This window comes from Cladosporium halotolerans (assembly GCF_011745625.1).
Source record: "Cladosporium halotolerans strain TM138-S3 chromosome Unknown Sca27, whole genome shotgun sequence".
In the NCBI taxonomy this organism is placed as follows: Eukaryota; Fungi; Ascomycota; class Dothideomycetes; order Cladosporiales; family Cladosporiaceae; genus Cladosporium; species Cladosporium halotolerans.
In genome coordinates, this window is record NW_027191478.1 from 227,456 (window position 1) to 249,645 (window position 22,190).

Sequence of the window (22,190 nt, forward strand, 5' to 3'; positions counted from 1 at the left end):
AAATCAAATCACTCCATCACACCATCGCACCGTTCCATGCCCAAGCCCGTCGTCAACACAAGAAAAAACAATGCGTCCCGATACCTTGATGACACAAAATGAAAACTCCATGTCCGCAAAGCGCCCACCTCTTTATGTTCACAAAATGCCAAAGCTCCCATCAACCCCGATCCTGCTTCAAATGCAACCCGCACTTCTGGCAGACGAGCCGCACGCCCTCCGCGCCCCGCCTGGCCGAAAAGCCTAGCCCTCCGCAGCGCCGGCACGTCATGCGCTTCTCCGGACCTTCCTCCTCGGCGTCGCCAAAGACGTCGTCGTCGCTCACGTCGCTTCGCTCGATACTAAGCTTGCTAACGAGACTGGCGCGCGAGGGCCGGCGCGGCGCGTCGAGCTGCTCGCGCTCAGCTCTAAGCTGGCGCTGGCGCTCGAGAGGTTCCCGGAAGCGCGCCGGGTTCCAGAAGTAATCGGAGTGGCCGGCGGCATCGAGAGCCATGTCGTCGCCAGCGGCCTGGCGGTGTTCGATGTCGGCTTTGAGGGAGATGACGCCGGCTTCGTCGGTGTTGCTGTGGCCTTCGGCGACGTCGAGGGAGGTTGGAGCTGTGGATGAGGCGCTTTCTTCTTCTGCTTGCGTGGTCATCGTAGGTGCGTTGGAGCGCAGGTTTGAATCAGGCCGTGATGACGTCCGCTCGAGCGACTTGTGTGGCGATATACTCCGGCTGGTGGTTTTGCTTTGTTGTGCGCCGTCGTTGCTGTTGATGTTTGGCGTACTCGCAATGCCCTGACGCCAGGATAGAATGCGATCGGAGGGGGCGACATGCGATGCCGCAGAGGTTCGGCCATCATGCAAGCTGCGCTGGCTGGCTTTTGTGGCGATGGACGCTCCAGCAATTGAGTTGGTGCGACTTGATGTCCCTCTCTTGCCGAAGATGGAAGCCCTGTCCCACTCTTCGCCCTTTCTCTTCGCCCAAGCGCAATCCTGTCGAAAGACCTTGATCGTGCCCGTGTAATCAGCCGTGACGATGATGCCCCCATCTCTATGTATAGCCTTCGACGAGTTCAAGATCGACTCTCGAGACCTGTCGAGACTGCTGCGGCCTCCCAAAGAATGTTGCGCAAAACTGCCATTCTCTGTCGGTGGTCGCGAAGAAGCTCGACTTTCTGTTCGCTCTCGCTGGATCAGGCGGTTGAGTGTAGGCGGGTTGCACAGATCGTACACCGGATCTTCGCTCTTGCCTAGAAGATGTCGCGTCTTTGCTGGCGCAAAGCAAGCCACCGTGGTCGGCGAGTCGTGCGCTTCAAAATTCTCGACGGGTTGTTTATCGTGCGCGTCGTTTCCAATGCCAGCCAAGGACCAAATGAACGCCTTGCGGTCCTCGCTTCCGCACACCACATAGCGGCCGTCGTCGCTCAGCGTGGCTCGAATCTGCGAAGAGTTGTTCTGCACGCCCTTGAATTTGAGCTCTAAACTCTTGTCCCTAAAATTGTATAATCGGACTCGTGAGTCGTTGCTTGTAATCAGGAGCTTCACATCCCCACTTGCTCCATGATACGACTGAATAGCAGTGATCTTGCTGCCACGTGCATTTGGGCCTTTGGCCGAGCGAACGTGGATCTGCGTCTGGTACTTCAGGCCGTCGGTTTCGTAGAATAGACATTGTCCATCTAAGCAACCTGCCATAGCATACTTTCCGTCCGGCGTGAATCCCACGGCCGTGATCATGTCCGGCGCTTGCGCGGTAAACGCCACGCTTTTGTCCGGGATACTCCAGAGTCGCAGTTTCGCATCCAGCGATCCAGCCAAGAAGAACCGGTCATCTTTCGGGTGAAATGAAATCGACGGGACGAAGTCGTTGTGCTTGAACGTGCAGAGGCACTCTTTTCGAGAAATGTGCCACAGGCGCACCGTCTTATCCATCGAAGAAGATAGCAGGAAATTGTTCTTACTCCAGCTGAGATCCAGAATCGTAGAGCCGTGGCCGCTCCATTCGCGGACCGGTTGTGGGTGGAAGACCGGCGCATTCAAACGCTCTGCCGGGCCGTTCTCACCAAACGACGCAGAACTTGGCGTTTCGGCCTTTTGGCGGTCCTCAGGGCTCGATAAAACCTGCCAAACCCGTACGACCATGTCCGCCCCAGCAGCAGCGAGGTACTTCCCGTCCTTGCTGAACTCCATCGCCCAAACAGTATCCGACGAATCGATCGCCGCCGAGCTCTTCCTCCGCAACTTGTTACTCTCCGTCCTCACCATCCTCCTCCGCACTCCGCAAAGCAGCTCCTGCGCCAGGAACAAGCGGTCGAAATCTCGCTTCGCCTTAAACTTCGAGCGCACCTTGATATACGCCGGCGGCTGCGGGTGCCTGGGGTTGAAATCGACATTGTCGAGCGGCTGCGCGAAGACGTGCGCCTCGGTGCCCTCAGGCCGGGGCTCGACGTCGTCGTCGTCCACGACAGCCTGGTCCGTAGCCTTCTTCTTGTTGCCGCCCATTAATCGTCCGAGGAAAGTGACGGCCTTGACGCTCTTCTTCAGCTCTTTGCGCGCGCCGTCGCCCGTGTCGGAGCGTTGGAGAGGCGCCTGCACGGGCGGCGCGGCATGCTGGTTCGACTCGGCGGCGTGAATGGTCGTGCTACCTGAGGTCGTCGGGCGCAGGACGTGCGACTGTGGCTGGTGGAGCGGTGTTCCCGTCGTGCGCGCGAGGATTTGCTGATGTCACGGTTGGGTGTTAGCGGGAGGTGCTCCGAGAGTAGGGTCGTGGAATGGAGGGTCTTCTTACCTGTGAGAGCGGGTCGATGGGCGAGCGCACGTCTTGTCTGAGACCCGCATCGCGGGCTGGGCTTGCGCCCCTGCTGGGCGACGAATTGGTGTTTGACAGCGTCTTGCGCAGTCGACCCGGCGACGGACGACTGGACGAGGGCGTGTCCGGTCTACCTACCGGCATGGTCAGCTCGGCGTGCGCGCATGCGCGGGAGAGCAGGTCGCGTGTTCGCTGCGGCGTTGCACGTGGGCAGGCCGGGCAGAGACAAAGAAACGCCGGGGCATGGCGTTGCGCGGTGTTTCGTCTTTACTCGTTTGGCTGCTGCGCCGCGTGCTCGCGATCGCATGGGCGGGTGACATACCAGTTCCATCTCCCACGCTCGAGGCCGTGCCGGGCCGGGCGGCTGGTCTGTCAAACTCAAAGCTTGTGTTGCTGTCAACTCTCTTGACGGGGCTCGCTGGGCTCATTGGCGCCGACATCTCCGAGTGCTTGTTGTAGGGATCGGTGAGGGTGAAGGCTGGGAGCGCGTCGGCCATGGCGAGCGTGCGCGGGACTGCGTGCGCAGCATCTCAGCGCCCCGGAGCTGCGATCTGACCTGCAGTAGTTGTAGTCGTTCGGTCGTGCTTTAAAAGCATGGGAGACTCGCAGAGCGGGAACGGGCATGCAGCGCAGCGCAGCGTGGATCCCGGTCGGGTCTAGAAGGACAAGCGTTTGCGGGCCGGGTCAGACCCAACACCGAACTCTAGTCAGCCCTCACATCGGCAACCGGGGCTCGCGCATGATTTGCGCAGGTGTGAGTGGAGATGTGCCTGTCAGCCGCGTGAGCCGGAGAATATTGCGAAGCATCTCTGCTGCCGACGGCTCGATATCCGTCCACTCGCGCCTCTTCTTGTGATCGCTCCACCTCACCGGATGCTCTCGCTTACGATACTAGTCTAGTTTCTGCATTCTCACCTCATGCGGCGTGCATAGGACTGGGTCAGCCCTGGTTGTGTGCGTCATAGCGTCTGTGCGTACGATCCCCTGCACCAAACCGCTGGAGTGCCGTTTGACTCGCTACAGCGCGCCGGCAATTAGGGCATGGCGCGTCGCGGTGCATCATGCACGCGCAACGTAGATGCAGGCGTGCACGCAGCTCAAGCACTGTTGTGACGGTGCAATAGGAGGGGTACAGTGAGGTACATGCCACGAAGAGGAAGTACCTAGTCTGTGATCAAATATCTGGAGTCGAATTTCTGCGTGCTGTGCTAACTAACTAATTGCCACCCACACCCTAAGCCAACGCCTCTCTTGATGCATCTATATTCGAGACGCGAAGGTATCATAAAAGTGCAAACCCAGAACGCCATACCGTGCCTTGTCGGGACAAGTTGCCCACCATCCATTAGCCGTACATGAATTGTCGCTCGTCTAGAAGTCCTCATCAAAGGAGAAGTCGCCGTTCATGACCGGCGCGGGCGTGCTGGCACCGCTGCCGTCCTTGGTGGCCTGGTTCTTCTTGAGGGACTCCATGACACCGGCCTTCTGGTAGTCACCAACACGCTTCTCGAAGAAGTTGGTCTTGCCACCGAGGGAGATGTTCTCCATGAAATCGAAGGGGTTGGTGGCGTTGTAGTACTTGCTGTTGCCGAGGGCAAGGAGCAGACGGTCGGCGACGAACTCAATGTACTGGCACATGAGGGTGGCGTTCATGCCGAGCAGAGCGCAAGGCAGGGCGTCAGTGAGGAACTCCTGCTCAATCTTGACGGCCTCGGTGATGATGCTCTCGACGAGGCTGGGGGCAGGCTTGTGCTTGAGCTGGGAGAAGAGCAAGCAAGCGAAGTCGGTGTGCATGCCCTCATCACGGGAGATGAGCTCGTTGGAGAAGGTGAGGCCGGCCATGAGACCACGCTTCTTCAGCCAGAAGATGGAGGCGAAAGAGCCAGAGAAGAAGATACCCTCGACGGCAGCGAAGGCAATGAGACGGCAAGCGAAGGTGGACTTCTCGTCGCTGATCCATCGAAGGGCCCAGTCGGCCTTCTTGCGGATGCAAGGAATGTTGTCAATGGCGTTAAAGAGGTACTGGCGCTGACGGACGTCGCTGATGTAAGTGTCGATGAGGAGCGAGTAGGTCTCAGAGTGGATGTTCTCCATCATGATCTGGAAGCCGTAGAAGCAGCGAGCCTCAGGGATCTGGACCTCAGAGCTGAAGCGCTCCACGAGGTTCTCGTTGACGATGCCGTCAGAGGCGGCGAAGAAGGCGAGGACGTGGGAAATGAAGAAACGCTCGTCATCGGTGAGGCGCTTGTTCCAGTCGTGAAGGTCCTTAGAGAGATCGATCTCCTCTGCTGTCCAGAAAGAGGCCTCGGCCTTCTTGTACATCTGCCAGATCTGTCGCGTGGTGTTAGCGTGTTTCATCCCACTTTACGCGTCTGTGACGCGATTGTCGGGACGCGTGCATACCTCGTGGTACTTGATGGGAAACAGCACGAAGCGGTTTGGGTTCTCCTGCAGCAAAGGCTCGTCTGCCTCTTCGGGCTTGACAGTCGATGCAATCTCTGGCTTCTTCTCGGGTTCCTGCTCGAGCATGGGAATGCCCTTGATGGGGACGGCGACCTCGTCCGAGTCGTAGCGGGTGTCAACCTCCTCTTTCACGTTTTCCTTGTCTGCCTGTGCGTTGAACTGAGGCTGCTTGACGGGCGACTCCATCTTGAAGTTCTCAATGGCGGACGCGGCCTGCATGCGAGTTAGTTGACGAGGTTCGAGGTTTTCAGCGCGACGACGTCATGACCAACCTTCTTTGATGGTGTCGTCTCGAAGCTCATTGTGAATGCAGTAATTGGAGTATGAAGTGCTCAAGGGTATAATTGCAAAAAGGCAGAGCAGCGTGGATGATGGGTAGAGGACGAGACGAAGATGGTCGTGAAATGGAGAGGACTTAAGTGCTCACGAAACGCGCTTTCTCGCGTTTGCCGCCTTACCATTTGCAGACTAGCGCGGCATAACAAAGACATCATGCAAGCAGGCTCCAGCCGTGCCAGCCTCCCTTTTTGCGCCGAGGTCGGAATTATCAGATCGTCCCGCGCGTTATCTGATCATGATTCGTGACAAAGGACGCGTTCGACGCGTTTGCTCGCAAAATTAGCCGGACGTGCACAGTTTCACAGGACAACGACGCTCTCGGCCCCTCGACTATGTGGTCCTTGAGTCTCCTTCACATTTGTACGGCTCACCAAGATGCCTGTGCTCTTCTTGAAGCCCACGTTGTTTTCTCCTCCGGTTTCCGACACGGACGTCATCCCTACGAGGCTATGTGGTGGAGGAGCGACGCAGATTCCTCAATAGCGTGCAAAGCACTGTCAAGGAAAAGACTTACCTCGTGCAGGAGTATTTTCAGCCTGTGTGCCGTCGAAAAACTCTTGCTGGCTTTCTGTTGCTGCCAGTGGCGCATGCATAGGATGCAAGAGACGGCGGACTGTGTTGCTGGCCCTCATTGATCATCAGGAACAGATCGTATCCCAAATCATTGAACTTCAAGGAAAGAACGTAACGCATTTTGCTACATCGTAAGGGACCATAAACTCCATGCTCATATTTCATAAGCCTGATACTGCGATGCGTTTCGGGCCACTAACTCTCTGATCGGGAGCTCTTTGTCTAGACCGCTGATTTGGGCCTCTTCGTAAGTCACATCGTAGTAAAGATCGTTCTACCGCCGTCTTTATCAAGCAGGATTACCTCTGATATTGATCTTTAGATAACAGCTCTACCGTCAATCCCCATATGTGACTTATCCAAGCATGTTCTCAGTGCAAATTGTCTCCGTCCGAAGCAACCGCGCAATCTCATCTCTGCGACGCCTTTCCCTCTCTGCGACCCAGAGGATCTTCAAGTCTCCTAAGACCAACCGCTTGTCGCCGTAGAAAATGTGAGGATCGGCTTTCATCGACACAGTCTCCCTCACCGGGGTGATTGTCAACAGCGTGACAACGTTGGTTCAATCTCGTGAAAGCAAAGTCGCGCATTGATGCTTCGCGGTGTAAAAGATGCCTTCTGAGGTTCGTTCGGAGTGAGGTGTGAGTTGTTTGCACGTGCGGCGGGCTGCCATCGCGCCTTCCCTCCCATCACTCACACGCTCCTTCCCTAGCAACCTCCTCGCCGCTGAACTTTTCTCTCGCCGGTTGCTTCGCCGCGCCCAACACAGACAACACACTCCAGCCTCAGCCCATCGAATACTCATCATCTTCCATCAGCTCGACCGTGTCATCCTCGCGAAGATGGATGTTGCACCCTCTCCTCGGGCCCTAAAGGATGGCGGACGTCGCCCACCAACCGATCCGATTTGGCCGATGATAGACCAAAACAACCGCCGTCAAGCCGAACATGAAAAGCTCATCCACTCCGCAATGTTCCAGGCTGCCACACTCGACGATGAAGTCAAGTCTCAGCAAACTCGTTTGGATTCGATTGAGCACAAAGTCAAGGTTTGCGAGACTCGACACCAGAATGACCGCAGCATCTCACTCAAAGGCTGTACGTGACGCAAAAACAATCGACTAAGCTGCCATAACACACATGAATGAAGCTGACTTCCACAGTGAGCGCAATCAATGACGTTCTCTCTTCGCCAGCCATCTCCAACAACCCCAAATCCATTCAAAAATGCGCCACGAGGCTCGGGGATGAGTTCGAGCAGGAAGCCATCTCGGTTGAGGATCAGATATCTCTCTTAGGCGCGATCATGGCATCTCAGATTACTCCAATGAAGGCTTTCGAGAACAAGATTCAGGAGCTGGAGACCAAGAATCAGAGCATGTCTCAAGACCTTGCAGAGGCAAAGAACCGCATCTTCAAGCTTGAGGATCTGGTTCGTGCGCTGACCTTGCAGAAATCAACCGCGGATCCTCCAACGAAGATGGCTCAGCAGCTCTCAATTTCTACCAACGATGGTCAGATGCTCGATTTGAGTGTGCCTAGAGGGTCGCCCCTGGTGTCGCTCAAAGATAGGCGTGGGCCGTCGCGGACTTCCACCCCGGCAGGAATCGCCAGCACAAGTGGAACAATCCGATCGGCAGCTTCCTCGAATGCAAGCAACAGCAGGGCTCTGACTTCGGGCAATGGAGAAGCAGCTACCGCCTCCCGCTCTGCTGCGAGTGCCGATGGTGAGGCCAAGGGCCACGCTCCGGCGCCGAACGCTCAAGACTTGGGAATGAAGCCGCTTCCACCTGTTCCGGCAACTCTTTCCTCTACAAGCCTTACATCGACGCGGAAGACAATGCACAGCAGAGAGAATTCAAGGGCTTCCAACATCGCATCATCATCCACGCCTATGGAGCAGACCGCTAGCAAGGTAATTCTCAGCAAGCCCCCGGTGTCACAGTCTGTCAGCGCTCACGTGCCGAAGCCATCCATGACAGTGCCCAGGACTTCGTCGGTGATCGATTTTGCCGCTTCTTTCGGCAGGACTCAGGCACCACTTTCTTCTCACCCCTACACTGGTGCTACAGTGGGAGCTCCGCTCAACATGCCCGCTGCAGAAGTTGGCAAGCCAAAGCTTGTAGCCGGTCCGGCATCCAGAGGTCGTACGCTTGAGCGGACTCCCATGAGTCCATCTGACACTCCTCATACCTACACAACGACTCAGGCGACACACACGAAGAAGGTCCTCGAAGGGAACAAGAAGCCTGATGCACATGGACTATCCACTCAGTCGGAGTCGGCTCGTGGAAAGCAGGCTATCGAAGAGGACAAGGCACCCAGTGTCCAGTCGCTTCCCGCCTCGGTGTTCTCGGCTAGTCCTACGAGGAAGAAGAAGAATAAGAAGGGTCCTCTTGAGCCGAATTATGTAATCAGTACGGCATCCAAAGCCAGCAATGCGAACGAAGGCAATACGGAGCCCAGAGTCACCCCTTCTGTTCCAGCCTATGCACCGGCTTTTGCCGCCAGTGTTGAAACTCCCATCACTCCTGACGCCAGCAAGGATTCTCAGGCTCCTGGACCAAGACGCCTTGCAAAGGGATCTGCTTTCAAGATGGTCTCTCTTCTTGCTACCAACTCTACAGACAGCAGCGCGCCCTTGGCCAACGCGCAGGTCGTGGCTTCTCCAAAGCTTGCTCCAGTTGCTCCGCCGCAATCTCCATCAACTGCCAAACCCTCTCATCCGCCGGCCACTAAGATCGAGCCTTCTACCCCTGCGTTCAAGGTTGCGCCCTGGCCGGAGAGGCCGCACGTCCCGTCCACGCCTACTCAAGGCACCCGCTCAAGCAACCTGGGCGCCTCTATGAGAGCCAGCGCACCTGCTTTCAGTCCATCTTCTGCACCCGAACCGCAGACGGCTCCCGCCGGCCTGCCGATGTCCCCTTCTGTTCTGTCGCACCTGACCCCGGAAATGGCGGCTATGTTCCGGGCGAAGCTTCAATGGAGCGCTCGCTGAGTGGAAACATCTTTTTTCAGGAACCGGTGATCAAAACAGAGCCCATGCGGTGCTCACGGCGAAGGTTGGCCGTTAGTGTGAGGAGGGTTCTGGGTCTGCCTCTGATGTCCCAATACTGCACAAGGCGACGACTCGGTGTTCTGGCGTTTTTGCTTTCCGTTCAAAGCGTTTTCTCGAGGGATTTGGTTTGTTGAGCGTTTGTTGCGTTTAGTCTGTTTGGAATCGACGGTGATAATAATCGAAAGCAACAAGGGTTCTGGTGGAGGAACACTTTGGTTGGTGCTTTGCTTTGGGTTTTGCTACTGTTTGCGGAAATTGCTTCCTTTCTCTCCTCTTCTTGCTCAGCGGCCACAGCACACTTCTTCATTTGAAGTCGTTGATGTGTGGCTGCTGCTTTTGGCTTGTTTTGATGTCAGCGACGGTAATAATGGGTAATCAGAATGGAATGAAAACGACTTGAAAATCAATCGTGAAGCTCCGCCACCTCATTGTAGATAACAACACATGATACCGTCACCTGCACAGAAACGACAAAAAGCCCAGCCGAAGAAGTGTCTTCATTTACTATGCCCAAGAATAACAAGCCTGATGCCTCATCCCAAACATCATGCCAAAGTAACGAATCTATCTACCTCAAAAAAAGAACAAAATCCCCAAGTCCCCAAGAAATGTCTTCATGAAAAGGAGGGTATATGACAGCAAGTAATCTTCGTGTATCAGGGGGAAACAAAAAAAGGCCAAACAAAAAGAGTTCCCAAAATCATGCGTCGCGTGGCCTCCCCCCTCCTCCGACGAAGGAAGGACCGGCCCATATTATCATACGATCATCACACACAGACAACCTCGTCCCTCCCGAGACGCGCAGCGTCCCTTCGCACCCACCTCTTCCTCAAACATCATCACATCATCACGTGAACACCACGCCCTTCCTCCCCAAAAAGCTCCCCAGCAACCCGTCCAGCTCGCCCATCATGCCCTCGAGCCCCTTGCGCTCCTGCTCGAACAAGCCGCGCATAGCCGGGTGCTCGGCGACCTGCTCGCGCTCGCCGTCGGCGTCGGCGTCGTGCGCGCTGTGCTGCACGATGGAAAGCAGGTCTTTGACGTCGTCGGCGTCGAACCAGGCGCGCAGGTTCGCGTCGTCCCAGTGCGCTGCGCCGCCGTTGCCGGTTGGCTGCCGCGGGGAAGACGAGATGGGTGTGGAAGCTGTGGCGGGGGAGGAGCGGCCGTCGTCGGCGAAGGGGTCGGCGGTGGAGGGGAGGGAGTCGGGGGAGGGCGCGCTGCGGGTCGGGGGTTGGGGCGTTTGGGCGGTGGGGGTTGCGTCGCTGTCGGAGAGGTCTTTGGGTTTTGTTGTTGTTGTTGCGGAGTCGGGGCCTGAGGCTGCGGCGGCAGGGTCTGTGGGTTTCTCGATGAGGCTGGGGTCCGTGGAGGCGGATTTGTCGCCGTCGGTGTCGAGGGAGCCGGAGTCGTCGCCTTCTTCCTCTGAGTCGGAGTCTGAGGCGTTCATCTGCGGGATGTGCACGAGCTCGGTGCCGTGCATGAAAGTGCCTGCGCCGGGCGATTGGACTTGGACGGGGCTGGAGGAGAGGCGGTCGGAGTCTTGGCTGCCGTTGCGCGTGCGCTCTTCTTGCTCGAGGAAAGGGTTGGGGCCTTGCTCGTCTTCGTCGGGCGAGTCGAAGTCGTCGAGTTCGACGCGCTGCTTTGAGCGTTTGGCTTTCTTGGGTTTCGGGTCGCCCATGCTGTTGGATCTGAGCATGGCTGCGATCGGGGAGAGCGGACCGCTCTTTTCTTGGATGGGCGGCGGGATCTCCAGCTCGGTCGGTTTCGGGAGGTTCTCCTCGTCTCCAGTCGCCATTTCGTACGCTGTCTGCGAGCCTTCCAATTCTGCAACAAAGCCATCGCCTGCCGGGGGTTGGTACTGTTGTGCCTGAGGGATTTGCTGAGGTTCGTCTTGAATGGGACTCATGATCCTGGAGTTATCAGTGGGCGGCGCCTTCTGCAGCTTGGCTCTGGCCTGGTTCCTGGTGTCCGCGGACGTCGGACTTGTCATCATCTGCTCGATGGGCGATACTGCGCCAGACGGACCCGTGCTACTCTGTCCGCTGCGTGACATCTCAGCAGACACCTTCTCCATGTCGCTGAGCTCGCCCTCGTCCCTGCTGGCGGACTTCTTGTCCTTCTTCTTGCTCTTGAAGAGACCAGAGAGCATGCCGCCTTGCTTCTTGTCTGACTTCTTATCTTTCTTCTTCTCCTTGCTGTCTCTCTTGGTTCTCTCTTCTTGCGGAGAAGGAGTTTTGACAAGAGTTTCGAAGCTGTTATTATTGCGAGAGCTCTCCGTTGAGCTGCTTTTTGAGGCGGTGTCATCACGTAGCAGGCCGGGTGTAAGGGAGATCTTGCGGGTCTCAATGCTCTCATCCTTGAGGAAAGAGTCGGCATTGCGAGGCGTTCCTTTGCGTGATTTGAGTGGTGCAGCCTCTGTGGGGGATGATTAGTACCGGTCATGCGTAAAACATCGAGGATATTCAACGTACCTGAACGATCAACGAGCCTCGGGCTGAGTTGAGGGTCGTCGACGGATGATCGTTTACTGTCCATACTGGCTTTTCCACCGGCCGAATCAAAGGAACCCTTGCCACTGCCACCTATCGAGTCGCTGCTGAAGCGGCGTGTGGCGTGCACATTGGCTTCTTCCGGTGCATTACGCTCCTCAACCTCAGCTGGCTGGCCACGGTCGGACAGCTGTTCTTGCTGTTGAGGCTCCGTGGCGCCGGAGTAAGGATCGATCATGCCATCCTCATCTTCCGTTGAATAGTCGTAGTCAGAAGCTTCGACGTAAGTGGGAGCAGCAAATTGAACTGTTTTCGCTGTTCGCCGGCGCATGGCTTTCTTGAGCGGGTTTCTTGTCTTCTCTGGGTTGTCACCAAGCATAGTTTGTGAGAGCTGTGAGAAGTCAGCGGGCAAATATCACCAGTCGAGGCTCAAGAGCAAACAAACGTCAATGTTGCGATGTTTGTTCAAGCGCGCCAAGCGCTCAGTGGGTGTCTCGATGTGTTCTGCAGGCAGGTAACCTAGTGTGACCATGTGAGCAGAAATTCGTGTTTGCTTGTCGAGTTGTACGCACCAATGCTGCTGTCTTTGACGACTCGGACGAGCCACCAATATGAATTGCTATCATCCAAAAGTACCATTGTATCTCCCTTTGTGGCATTTGCTTGACCTTCGACAGTCGCAACGAACGTGTGCAATGCATAGACAAATTCGAAATCGATGTCCTCTGTTTCTTGTAAGCATTCGTCTTCCCAGCTGGAATCAATAAGACCATTATCATCATAAAAGAAAGTGTCTGCATCATCGTCTTGGATATTTAGTTTCGTGATAGGTTCAGAGAATCTGGTTTCGTTGGGAGGCCCATTGTCCGGATGTGACGATCGTGGAAAGCGGTCTTGTACTAGAGATCTTCGTGACTGCACATTGATCGCTCTTACGTCGACAAAGTCGTGGCTTCGCATTGCCTCCTTGAAAGCAACGTCTTCTGCCTGTTGCTGAGCGAATGCATTTCCACGAACTTCATTCGGTGTCGCCACCTGGTCAAGAGCCCGATCGCATGGCGAGTCGGCCAACACTTCCGACAGGTCCGTCGCACACTCAAAGTTTCCTTCAGAAGTTCCTCTCGTGTCCAGTATCCAGTTCTTTCCAGTGTCATACTTACCCTTCAGACGATGATGCTCAGACGTTGCGGGAAAGAAACGACCAAAAGTTACTGGGGTAACCATTGGTGACGTTTCGGGTGTGCGAATAGAGGGCGACAGACTCTCCACCTGCGTGAGTTCCGGCAGTTCTTCGCTATGAGGATAGAGACTATCCAATCGCAAAGGTAAATGCCGCGGTATCTCAACAAAAGGCGAAGAGTTTGGGTCAGATGTGGGCGACTGGTTGAAAGTCGCCCGTTCATGATCGGCATGTTGAGGTGTACCATGTCCTTCCAAAGACATATTCGCAATCGCAAGGAGATGTTCTGCAGACGTACCATCTTCGATACTCGGGCTCGAGGACATGCGGTCCATCATGTCGTCGTCGTCGTCTCCGTCGGTGTCCTCCTCCGTCTCGCCGTTCGCAGTGTCCGTTCCGTCCGTCTTCTTCTCTGCAGCCTCGCCATTCGCCTGGCCATTGGTTGCTTGCCCTTCCACATTTTGTCCGGCCATGTTCCAAGCGTCGGCCAGGGTCTCTTCCTCCGAGCGGCGTTCCTCTTGTACGTGTTGGAATTGCGCGGCCTGGTGAGGCGCAATGGCGTCGGAGTCGGGGTGCTTGCTGTGTTCCGAGGCGGTGGGCGCGTCCTGGTCCTGCAGGTCGAGCGTGTCGGCGCGCACCATGTTGGGCCTGCCGACAGCCATGGCTCGCTAGGATATCGCTGTCGAGGGCGTTTCGGCTGGTCCGACCAAGGTCGCGCACGGGATGTCAGACTTCGCACGACGCAATTATGGTCTAGTCCAAGAATTGGTGAGACGGTTCAAGAGCGGGAGGATGGGCGTAGAGCGAAGGCAGAGCGATGCGACTTCGCGTGCCGCACGAGCGTCGCAGGGAGGCCGAGTTGGCGCACGGGGGAGTGGCTGGTCGCGCAGATAGCGGCAGCTGTTCGGCGGCAGTCGCTTCCAGCACGACGGCGCACGCGGTAGCCGGCTCGGTGTAGTAGGTGGTGCTGCGCGGTCGACAATGGATAGTCGGGGCGTAACGGTCGTAGACAACAGTGCGGTCACGGTGGGAGCAGACGACCGCCGGGGCTCTACTCTCTCGCTCTTCAGGCCGGAAAGTCGCAAGGTGTGAGAGGTGCCCTCCTGTGTTTCACATCAAGGCCCGCACGCGCGCTAGCGCTTTTGGGGCCGGCAATGCTGGCTGATCAAGGCTCGAGGGGCGGCGCGTGCCGCGTCTTCGGTCTACGGGTCCGCCCATTACCTTAATTGACCTTATTCACGTCCTTGCACATTGGATACCCTCCTCCCTCGCGTTGACACTGAATGCTTGACGAATGCGTCTAATGACATGACCTGTCGTCGGGCTATACAACCAGACCACCAACACATCATCTACTCAACCGCCACGATTGATCTCACACGGTATTCTGTAGGTCTTGCACTAGCCGTTGCTGCCGGACCCTTTTCAACCGTTGGAGCAATTTCCCACACTGGACGGGATGGCAATGGCTTAAAGCATCTTGAACGAGTGAGTTGAGGGTGCTGAAGACCCGGCTACCGAAACTCACTCCGTGGATTAGTCACCTGGCCAATAGCCACAACACGGAAGAGTTGCTCACCTTACCAGCAAGCGGACGCTTCGAAGGCTTTCGCATCAGCTATGACTCGCAATCCCCAATTTCAGTGAATGTCGTATGCCCGATCTGTGGTCTGACACTTCAAGACTTTGAAGCTTTCAAGCAGCACTTCTGGACACGCCACCTTTGCTCCGAAGGAGAAGCAGAACACTTCCGACATTGGTGCTCTACATTGGATCAGTATGTGCGCAAACCCATGAAAAGCGAGCGCAACAGACACTTACCCTGGGAAACAATGTCGAGTTGGTGGTTTCTGTGCAGCGCAATTGTAAAATGCCGATCATGCTCACTTTTGTCCGACCTCGAAACTCATCATCTCAGCCTTCTGCGACCGACCAAAGAGGTCATCGTTGAGCTCTTCCCATACCGCACGCAGATCGTCAGGCTTTACCCAGACTTTGCGAAGCACCCAGTCTTCGCAGACCTGGGCTGGAGACGTGGCGAGCACTACGACTTTGTCACGAGCCTCGCTTCCGCCAGCCTCTCGTAGTAAGCCCATGCGGTCTTCTGACCAAGACGAAGGTCAATGCTGTCCGCAAACCCGACGAAGAACGAAGACAAGACGACACCCAGACTGACAGGAACTCCCACGGCCTCTATTTCTTTCGGCTAACTCTCTACTCACTGCAACGACACTTCCACCACAACAATCCAAATCCACCACATTCTTTAGCAACCACGGCCTATTCCCTTCTCGGTCATTCTCGGTTCCGGCGCTAAGCGCCCTTTCGGTTTTTGTTCTTCTGCTTCTGGCGTTGCTTCTCGTAGTCTTTTCAGGCAGTCTCCATAATCAAATTGTAGTTGTTTCCCTACCTTCTATCCCCTGATATTCAGACCTCACAATGATCCTGACAAGATATTGCTCAATTGTCGTGTCCTCTTCGCAAAGCGGAAACTGCTTATCGGTGCTTTGAAGAACGAGGACTAGAGTAATAACGCGTCGTATTTGTCCTACGGTGCATCATGGGAGTCGCCCAAAGTCAGCCAACAGCCCTGGTTGGCCACCTTTCATCGGGAGCGAACACCCATACTCAACACCCAGCATCCTCATCCACCCTGCCACTGATTCTCTGACGCTCTCACGAATGATCGATTCCATCGATCAATCCACCGCCCCCTTCAACTCCACCATTGCACCCCACAATTATCAGACCTCATCACACCTCATCACACCTCACGCGAACACGCCCTCAGAAATTAATGAGCGCATTGCACGAAGATCTCCAAAATGTCCATTTCATCTCTGCGCCAATCAATACCTATCAAACAGCAAACAGCAACAGCAATAGTAGTAGTAATAACATTAACAAACACCGAACATGCAACCCGCTCGCTCGCCCGCTAGCTATCCAGCCAGCTCGCCAGCCTTGTCCTGCCACTGCGTACCGTTGATCCCGTGCTGTGCCCCTGCCCGTATCATAACATAAAAAGCCAAAAAAAAAAGACAAAAACCAGACGCAAAAAGCCCCTCCAGCTGCAAGCACACATCACATCACATCGCATAAAAAGCAGCCACTCCGCACTCCGCACTCCGACCCTAAACCCCTCAGCGTTCTCTCAGCCCATTACATTTCACCCATCACGCTTCCCCCCTCCCCTCCCCCGTCCCCTGCCCATCCAACAAAAACGGCCCGGCGCCATTCCTCGGCGTCCCCGGGCCCTCGGCCTCGCTGACCAGACTCGCGGCTAGCGCAAAAGGCGTCGTGCTCCTCGGCGTCGCGGAGCGGGCGCTCAGGAGGTCTGGTGGGGGCGGGGCGCGGGATTTCGAGGGCGTGATGGTTATGGGGTTTGAGGATGGTGTTGGGTCGGCTGTGGTTGATGTTGTGGTGGAGGATGTGGTGGTGGGAGGGGGTTGCTGGAGGGAGAGGTGGGCGAGTTCGTCGGTGGGGATGGCGGATGTGTGGGATTGGTGATTCAGGGTTTGGTTCTGTTGTTGGGTTGTGGAGGGTTGTTCCTGAGGTCCCTGATTTTGTTGGTCTTGATCTTGATCTTGATTTTGATCTTGCGTCTCCGGATTCGCGGGCGTCGTCGGCTCCTCGACACCCTCCGCCGCATCGTCCGACGACCCGCCCGTCTCGCCGCTCTGGTCCAGCTCCGCGCTCTCGTCCAGCTCGACGGCCGCCTGCGTCGCCTCGAATTCCACTTCCTCCACTTCCTCTTCCTCCTCTTCCTCTTCCAGCGGTTCCACGTCGGCCTCCAAATCCGCCACGAAGCGGCAGTTGGGACACAGGAAGTTGGGCCAGTTGGGCCCGTGGATGAGGTTGCGCACGCACTTGTAGTGCCAGACGTGGCTGCAGGGGGCGACGAAGAGCGCCTGGCAGGGCGCGACGGGGTTGAGGCAGATGCTGCACTCCGAGGAATTGACGCTCGCGGCGTCGGAGTCGCGGTTCTTGCTCTTCCCTCCGACGCCGGCGCTTTTGAGCAGCCGCTTGTGCGTCGACGTGTTGAAGTTGTTCAGGCTCTTCTGCCAGCCGCGGTTGCACTCGACGCGGATCTTGACGCAGCGGAAAATGACCTCCTCGCCGCCCTTGAAGTCGATCCCGAGCTGCACGACGTCGCCGTCGTTGACGGGGTACGGCCTGCTCTCGACGCCGGGGCTGGACAGGCGCACGTGGTTGAGGAAGGTCCCCGAGCTGGACTTGACGTCCTTGACGTACCACTGCCCGCTCGTGCACCAGAACTCGCAGTGCCGGCGCGAGACGACCTTGGACTTGAAGCCGACGGGCAGCGAGTTCTCCTCCGCCTTGTCCGAGTCGCGCTCGCTGTAGCGGCCGACGCGCACGACGGTGCTGGCGTTCTTGAGCGTGCGCGAGACGGCGGAGAAGTGCAGCGAGGGCCGCGTGGAGCGCACCTCGACGTGCGGGATGAATCTGATCGTCGGCTGGGCCTCTTTCGCCGCCGCCGCGGGCGCGCTGCTGGAGGGTTCCGCGGTGCTCAAGGGCGCGACGGCCGTCGCGGCGCGGCTCCTGGTCATGGCGTTGGGGCTCTGGCTCGTCTCGCGCTGGACGGGGTGGGTGTCGGTGCTGGTGAGGTCGATGGCTTGCCTACTCAGCCCGCTGCGGCCCTGAACCGTTGGCACCCAGCCGTTCTCGCCGCTCTGGATGCCGGACTGCGAGCCCGAGCGGCGCGGCTCGACGGGGGTGTTGCTCGATTCGCCGGGAGAGCTGATGCTTCGTCGGCCGAGGCCTGGTCGCTGCTCGCGTTTGGGTTCTTGCTGTGGCTGTTGTTGTGCTTGTTGTGCTTGTGCTTGCGCCTGTTGTTGCTGTGCCTGCTGTTCGGCCCTCTGCGACGAGGAGCCGTGCAAGTGGCTGTGCGTGTAGTTCCTCAGATAGCTCAGGCCGCGCAGTCTGCTGGGGCGGGTGGGCGAGGTGGGTGTGGCGCTGGAAGTGGTCGTGTGCAGGGTAGCCGTGGCCGGCGAGGAGGAGCCCAGCATTCTCTGTTCGGCGGTGGCAGAGAGGGGGGGAGGGAGAGGGCCAGAGGGTGTCAGGTGTCGCGTGCCGGTGGTGTGTCGAGACAGAAGCAGAGACAGGTGCAGGTGCAGCCGTCGCAAGACCGCAGCAAAACACGCGGCGCACGACAAGCGCTGGGCGAGAGAGATGGGTGGACGAGCGGCGTGCGGTCCCTGGCCGCCGTTTCCTCCCTCGCAGCAGCAGCAGCTTGCAAGGCTGCCAGGCCGGGTGGCTGTTGGCTGCTGGCTGGCTGGGCGGGCGCAGGAGGAGGGCTGGGATACGTCACGTTGCACGGCACGGCAGAGGGCGCGGGTGGTGGTTTGATTGATTGATTGACGAGTGGTGGAGCGCTGCGGCGGTGGAGTCTTGGAGGTGTTGCGCGCGGCGGGAGCGGTAGGGCCGACTGGCGCGGCGAGCCAATCTTTATGCTTGATTATTAGCAGCGTCTGTGAGGAGCGTTGCGCAAACCGTTCTGAGAGTGGGAGCAGAAAAGGACAGGAACAATGCAGGTCAGGCAGGCGAGGCGCAAGGCACACTGCTAGTATGTATACATCTATAACGCGGCGTGCCTTGATACCTAGTCTCGTGGCCCTTATTAGTCTCGCAGGCGACTAGGCCCCCCCGTCCCCTCGCCGCCGCCCGCGCTCTGGGCGTGGGAGCGAGTGGCTTTCGCAGCTCCGCTTCGGCAAATGCGCGCAATCGATAGAGCAGCCAGCAACAATCCCGTAGGATTCCCGAGATCACCTCGTCCACAATAACCTGCCTCTGCCGCTCTCCGATCGCCACACCTCGCAAACCTCGCGTGTCTAACGACAACCGCAAATCGTTATCAGCGTTGCCCCGAAGCGGCCTGACGGGCAAGACAACGCAAGACAAGTCAAGACACGCAGGGCCAGGACCGCAGGGCGAGACAACAGCCGTTGCGAGCGTTTTGCTGGCTCTCGGCTGGCGTCGTGCTGCCCGGATCTCGGCTGCCGCTAGTACTGCAGTGCGGCAGGGGGAATAATGTGATGGGATGGTTTGTTAAGACATGGGAGGGTCGATAGTACGTACCTACTTGAGACTGGTCTGGTCTATTGGTCTTCAATAATAATACATTTTTCTTGCTTGATCGCGCGCGACAGCGAGCAAGCAAGTAGTCTACACGCTCAGGAGTAAAGTAAGGTAGGTAGTAAGCAATATGCACATCGTACAAAGATCCCCGTTCTTCCCATCAAAGGGCTTCCATCGTGTCCCCAAAACACCGAGCAAATGCATCATCAACAACAACAAATCAGGCGAACAGACTCGTGCGCGGAACAGTCACACGACACCCGCTCACCGTCTCCCCAGCCCCCAGCGCGCAATGCGATCCTGGATCTCCGTCCACGGGATCTCGCGCATCTTGACCCCCTCCTCCTCGCCCTGCTGCAGCACGACCGTCGGCGCGCCGCTCCCGCCCCCAGCATTCTTGACCTCGCCGCCGAAGACCTGCTTCGCGACGCGGCGCAGGTCCGCGATGCTGACCCTCTCGATGTTGGCCACCATCTCCCTGACCGGCACGCGGCGGCCGTGCACCTGCACCTGGCGGCCCAGGTCCTCGAGCTCGACCATGCGCGACTCGAGGTTCATGAGCAGCGAGGAGCGCAGCTGGTTCTTGGCGCGCTTGACCTCCGTCTCGCTGAGGCGGCCCAGGCCCGTCTCCGCGCTGAGCAGCGAGAGCTCGCGCGCCATCGTGTCGAGCATGCGCGGCACGTACTGCGTCGCGCACGCGGCGCTGATGCCGAACAGGCCGGAGTCCGTGTACGCGTGGTTGAAGGCCATGCAGTTCTCCACCCAGCCGTATTGGTTGAGGACGTTGGTGTAGAGGCGAGAGTACATGCCCTTGCCGGGGCCGCCGGCGGAGAAGGAGCCGCCGCCGCCGAGGAGGGTCTGGAGGGTTGCGAGGGCGTAGATGTCCGGTGAGTCGATGGGGAGCGATTCGAAGGCCAGGTGGATGTGGGAGACGCGGGGGAGCATCGGGTTCGGAGGGATGGGCAAAGGCGGGAGCGAGAGGAAGCCACCGGTGTAGTGACTAGGCTGCTTGTAGTCCACGGGGTCCGCGAAGGGGTCGGTGATAATTTGTTGCTGGGAAACAGACGCGTTCTGCGATGCCGATGTCGAAAGGTTCTTGAAGAATGGGATCTTCGACATCAGCCGTGAGTCCTGCTGCGAAGCCGTCTGTGATGTCGGGTAAGGAGGCTGGACCTGGCCAGCGCCCGCCGTCTCTTGTGCCGCCGCAGTCCCAACTGAAGCCGTCGTCATGTCCCCAAAGTACTGCTCCGCCAACCGCACCGCCTCCGTGTGCTTCACGCCCGCAAACGCAATCACCGTCCTCTCCGGCCTGAAAAACGCACTCCTGTACGCCTCCACCGTCCTGCTATCAATCTCCCCCAACCGCTCCTGCGGACACAGCAGCGGGTGGCCCAGCGTATTATCCTTGTAAGCCGCCATGTGCACCAGCTCCGGCAGGATCAACTCCGGCTTGCTCCAGATCTCTCCAATCTCGTACTCCGCCGTCTCCAGCTGGCGCGCGACCTCGTCATCCGTAATCTTGGGGTCCCGGATCGTCTCCGCCAGCAAGCCCACGGCGTCCGGCACGGCCGAGTTGAACGTCGCGGACTGGTACATCAGGCTCTCCCGGCTGGAGGCGCACTGGATGTTGCCGCCCAGCTTGTCGATCGCCTCGAGCATCTCGTCCGCGCCGCGCGCGTTCGTCGACTTGAACGCCAGCCGGTCAATGATGTGCGAGACGCCGCGCAGGCTGGCGTTCTCGTACCGCGAGCCCGCATCGACGTACACGCCGATGCCGCTGAAGTGGCCCGGCAGGGCCTCCGTCGCGACGCGGATGCCGTTCGGGAGCGTTGTGATCTGGTCGAGGTCCGTGGGCTCGATTTCGGAGGGGTGGCTGTTGGAGGTTGTTGCGTAGGATTTTCGTAATCGGCCGGCCGCGGCGCTGGTGGGTTTTGTGAGGGTGCGCGAGAGGCGCGAGGGGAGGCTGAGCGCTTTGCTCATTGTGGGTGTGCGTAGCATCTTTTGTGGGAGATGGGTGGTTGTGTGAGGTTGGTCAAGACGTCACGCTCTCACTTTCCTAGATGCGAAGCGCTGGAAAGTCCGCGAGCATCCCCGAGGTGAGGCGCCGCCGGAATTGCGTCCGCTGTCGGACCCTGGTCTTGAGGCGATGCCGTCGATCTGCGAACATATAATTCTATGCGTACACGTAGATTATGGCGATATCAGATGCGAAGTCTGGCTGGAGAAGACCTCGTCATTTCAATCGAGTTCTTTAAATCGAGCGTCGAAAGATCGTACACATATGTAGACCACACTCTTTCGCAGTCCCTTCAGCCATGTATGATCGATCGAACATTTCCAATCCAATTCGAGCATGGCTATCTTCCGTGGAAACAAGACTGCCGCCATTGTTCGCACAACACGCATTCATCCTACCGTCCTCCTCAAGCTATCTCCATCGACCCATTAGCATACTTTGTATGATCGTTCTCTGTCGTCATCTAGCCCACCAACACACGTTAGCAAAACCACCCTTCTCCCTCCCCCAAATCCCAAACCAAAACCAAAAAATACGTGCACTCACATGCCAAACATCAATCCTCAACCAAAACGTCCCCTCCTCCACCTCCTCCCCCCCATCAACATTACTCAGCACCCCCACAGCAACAACCTCATTTAACCAATACAGCTCCCCAACCCCGACCTCAAAAAGCGCCCTCAGCTGCAACCCACCCCCCGGCTGCGCGGGCCCGCTCGTGCGAACAAAGATATCCGTCCCGTCGTCCGTCCTGAGATTATACCTTGTGTCGGCGCTGAAGACGCCCGTGCGCGGGTCCGTGAGGCCCCAGTCGGCGCCGAGGGGGAGGATGGTTCCTGGCATGGGGTTAGTAGGGTTAGGGTTGGGGCACCCGGGTTGATTGAGGGGGGTGTGCAGTACCGCTCAGGCGGGGCCCGGTGAAGTTGCCGCCTATGATGGGGATTGCGGTGCGGGTGCCGAGGGGGCCGGGGGAGCGGTAGAGGGCGTCGCGGCAGTGGACGTAGCTTGTGTAGAGGAAGGTGAGGGGTGGGGCGGGGGGTTCGGGGAGGGCGGTGGTGTTTTGGGCTGTGGGGAGGAGGGGGAAGGAGAGGAGGGGCAGTAGGGTGGAGAGGTGCATGCTGTTGGACGTGGGTTGGGTTTGGGATTGATGGGATGTGAGTGTGGGTAGGAGAGTGCTGGGGAT

General features: G+C 57.8%; 7 protein-coding genes across 7 annotated transcripts; 1 reads left to right on the forward strand and 6 right to left on the reverse strand.

Moving 5' to 3' along the window:
- Positions 1-160: 160 nt before the first annotated feature.
- WHR41_06775 (uncharacterized protein) lies at positions 161-3,289 on the reverse strand (the record flags this gene model as incomplete). Its single annotated transcript, XM_069375380.1, has 3 exons — positions 161-2,701; positions 2,772-2,926; positions 3,115-3,289. The coding sequence occupies 3 exons, from the start codon at positions 3,287-3,289 to the stop codon at positions 161-163; spliced, it is 2,871 nt and encodes a 956-aa protein (XP_069227416.1).
- Positions 3,290-3,959: 670 nt separating this feature from the next.
- Positions 3,960-5,656, reverse strand: rnr-2 (Ribonucleoside-diphosphate reductase small chain). The gene is made up of 3 exons (XM_069375381.1): positions 5,528-5,656; positions 5,196-5,468; positions 3,960-5,123 (listed from the first exon to the last, which is right to left on the reverse strand). Exons 1-3 carry the CDS (start codon positions 5,555-5,557, stop codon positions 4,164-4,166), a joined length of 1,263 nt encoding a protein of 420 aa, XP_069227413.1. The 5' UTR covers positions 5,558-5,656; the 3' UTR covers positions 3,960-4,163.
- An 890-nt stretch (positions 5,657-6,546) lies between these two features.
- Positions 6,547-9,546, forward strand: WHR41_06777 (uncharacterized protein). The gene is made up of 2 exons (XM_069375382.1): positions 6,547-7,265; positions 7,331-9,546. The coding sequence occupies exons 1-2, from the start codon at positions 7,010-7,012 to the stop codon at positions 9,163-9,165; spliced, it is 2,091 nt and encodes a 696-aa protein (XP_069227414.1). The 5' UTR covers positions 6,547-7,009; the 3' UTR covers positions 9,166-9,546.
- Positions 9,547-10,072: 526 nt separating this feature from the next.
- WHR41_06778 (uncharacterized protein) lies at positions 10,073-13,559 on the reverse strand (the record flags this gene model as incomplete). Its single annotated transcript, XM_069375383.1, has 5 exons — positions 13,190-13,559; positions 12,284-12,436; positions 12,157-12,230; positions 11,694-12,102; positions 10,073-11,637 (listed from the first exon to the last, which is right to left on the reverse strand). Exons 1-5 carry the CDS (start codon positions 13,551-13,553, stop codon positions 10,073-10,075), a joined length of 2,565 nt encoding a protein of 854 aa, XP_069227407.1. The 5' UTR covers positions 13,554-13,559.
- A 2,508-nt stretch (positions 13,560-16,067) lies between these two features.
- WHR41_06779 (uncharacterized protein) lies at positions 16,068-17,921 on the reverse strand (the record flags this gene model as incomplete). Its single annotated transcript, XM_069375384.1, has 1 exon — positions 16,068-17,921. The coding sequence occupies one exon, from the start codon at positions 17,919-17,921 to the stop codon at positions 16,068-16,070; it is 1,854 nt and encodes a 617-aa protein (XP_069227408.1).
- A 1,333-nt stretch (positions 17,922-19,254) lies between these two features.
- WHR41_06780 (uncharacterized protein) lies at positions 19,255-20,970 on the reverse strand (the record flags this gene model as incomplete). The annotated part of the gene is made up of 1 exon (XM_069375385.1): positions 19,255-20,970. One exon carries the CDS (start codon positions 20,968-20,970, stop codon positions 19,255-19,257), a length of 1,716 nt encoding a protein of 571 aa, XP_069227332.1.
- A 443-nt stretch (positions 20,971-21,413) lies between these two features.
- WHR41_06781 (uncharacterized protein) lies at positions 21,414-22,124 on the reverse strand (the record flags this gene model as incomplete). Its single annotated transcript, XM_069375386.1, has 3 exons — positions 21,414-21,470; positions 21,554-21,843; positions 21,908-22,124. 3 exons carry the CDS (start codon positions 22,122-22,124, stop codon positions 21,414-21,416), a joined length of 564 nt encoding a protein of 187 aa, XP_069227331.1.
- Positions 22,125-22,190: the final 66 nt, after the last annotated feature.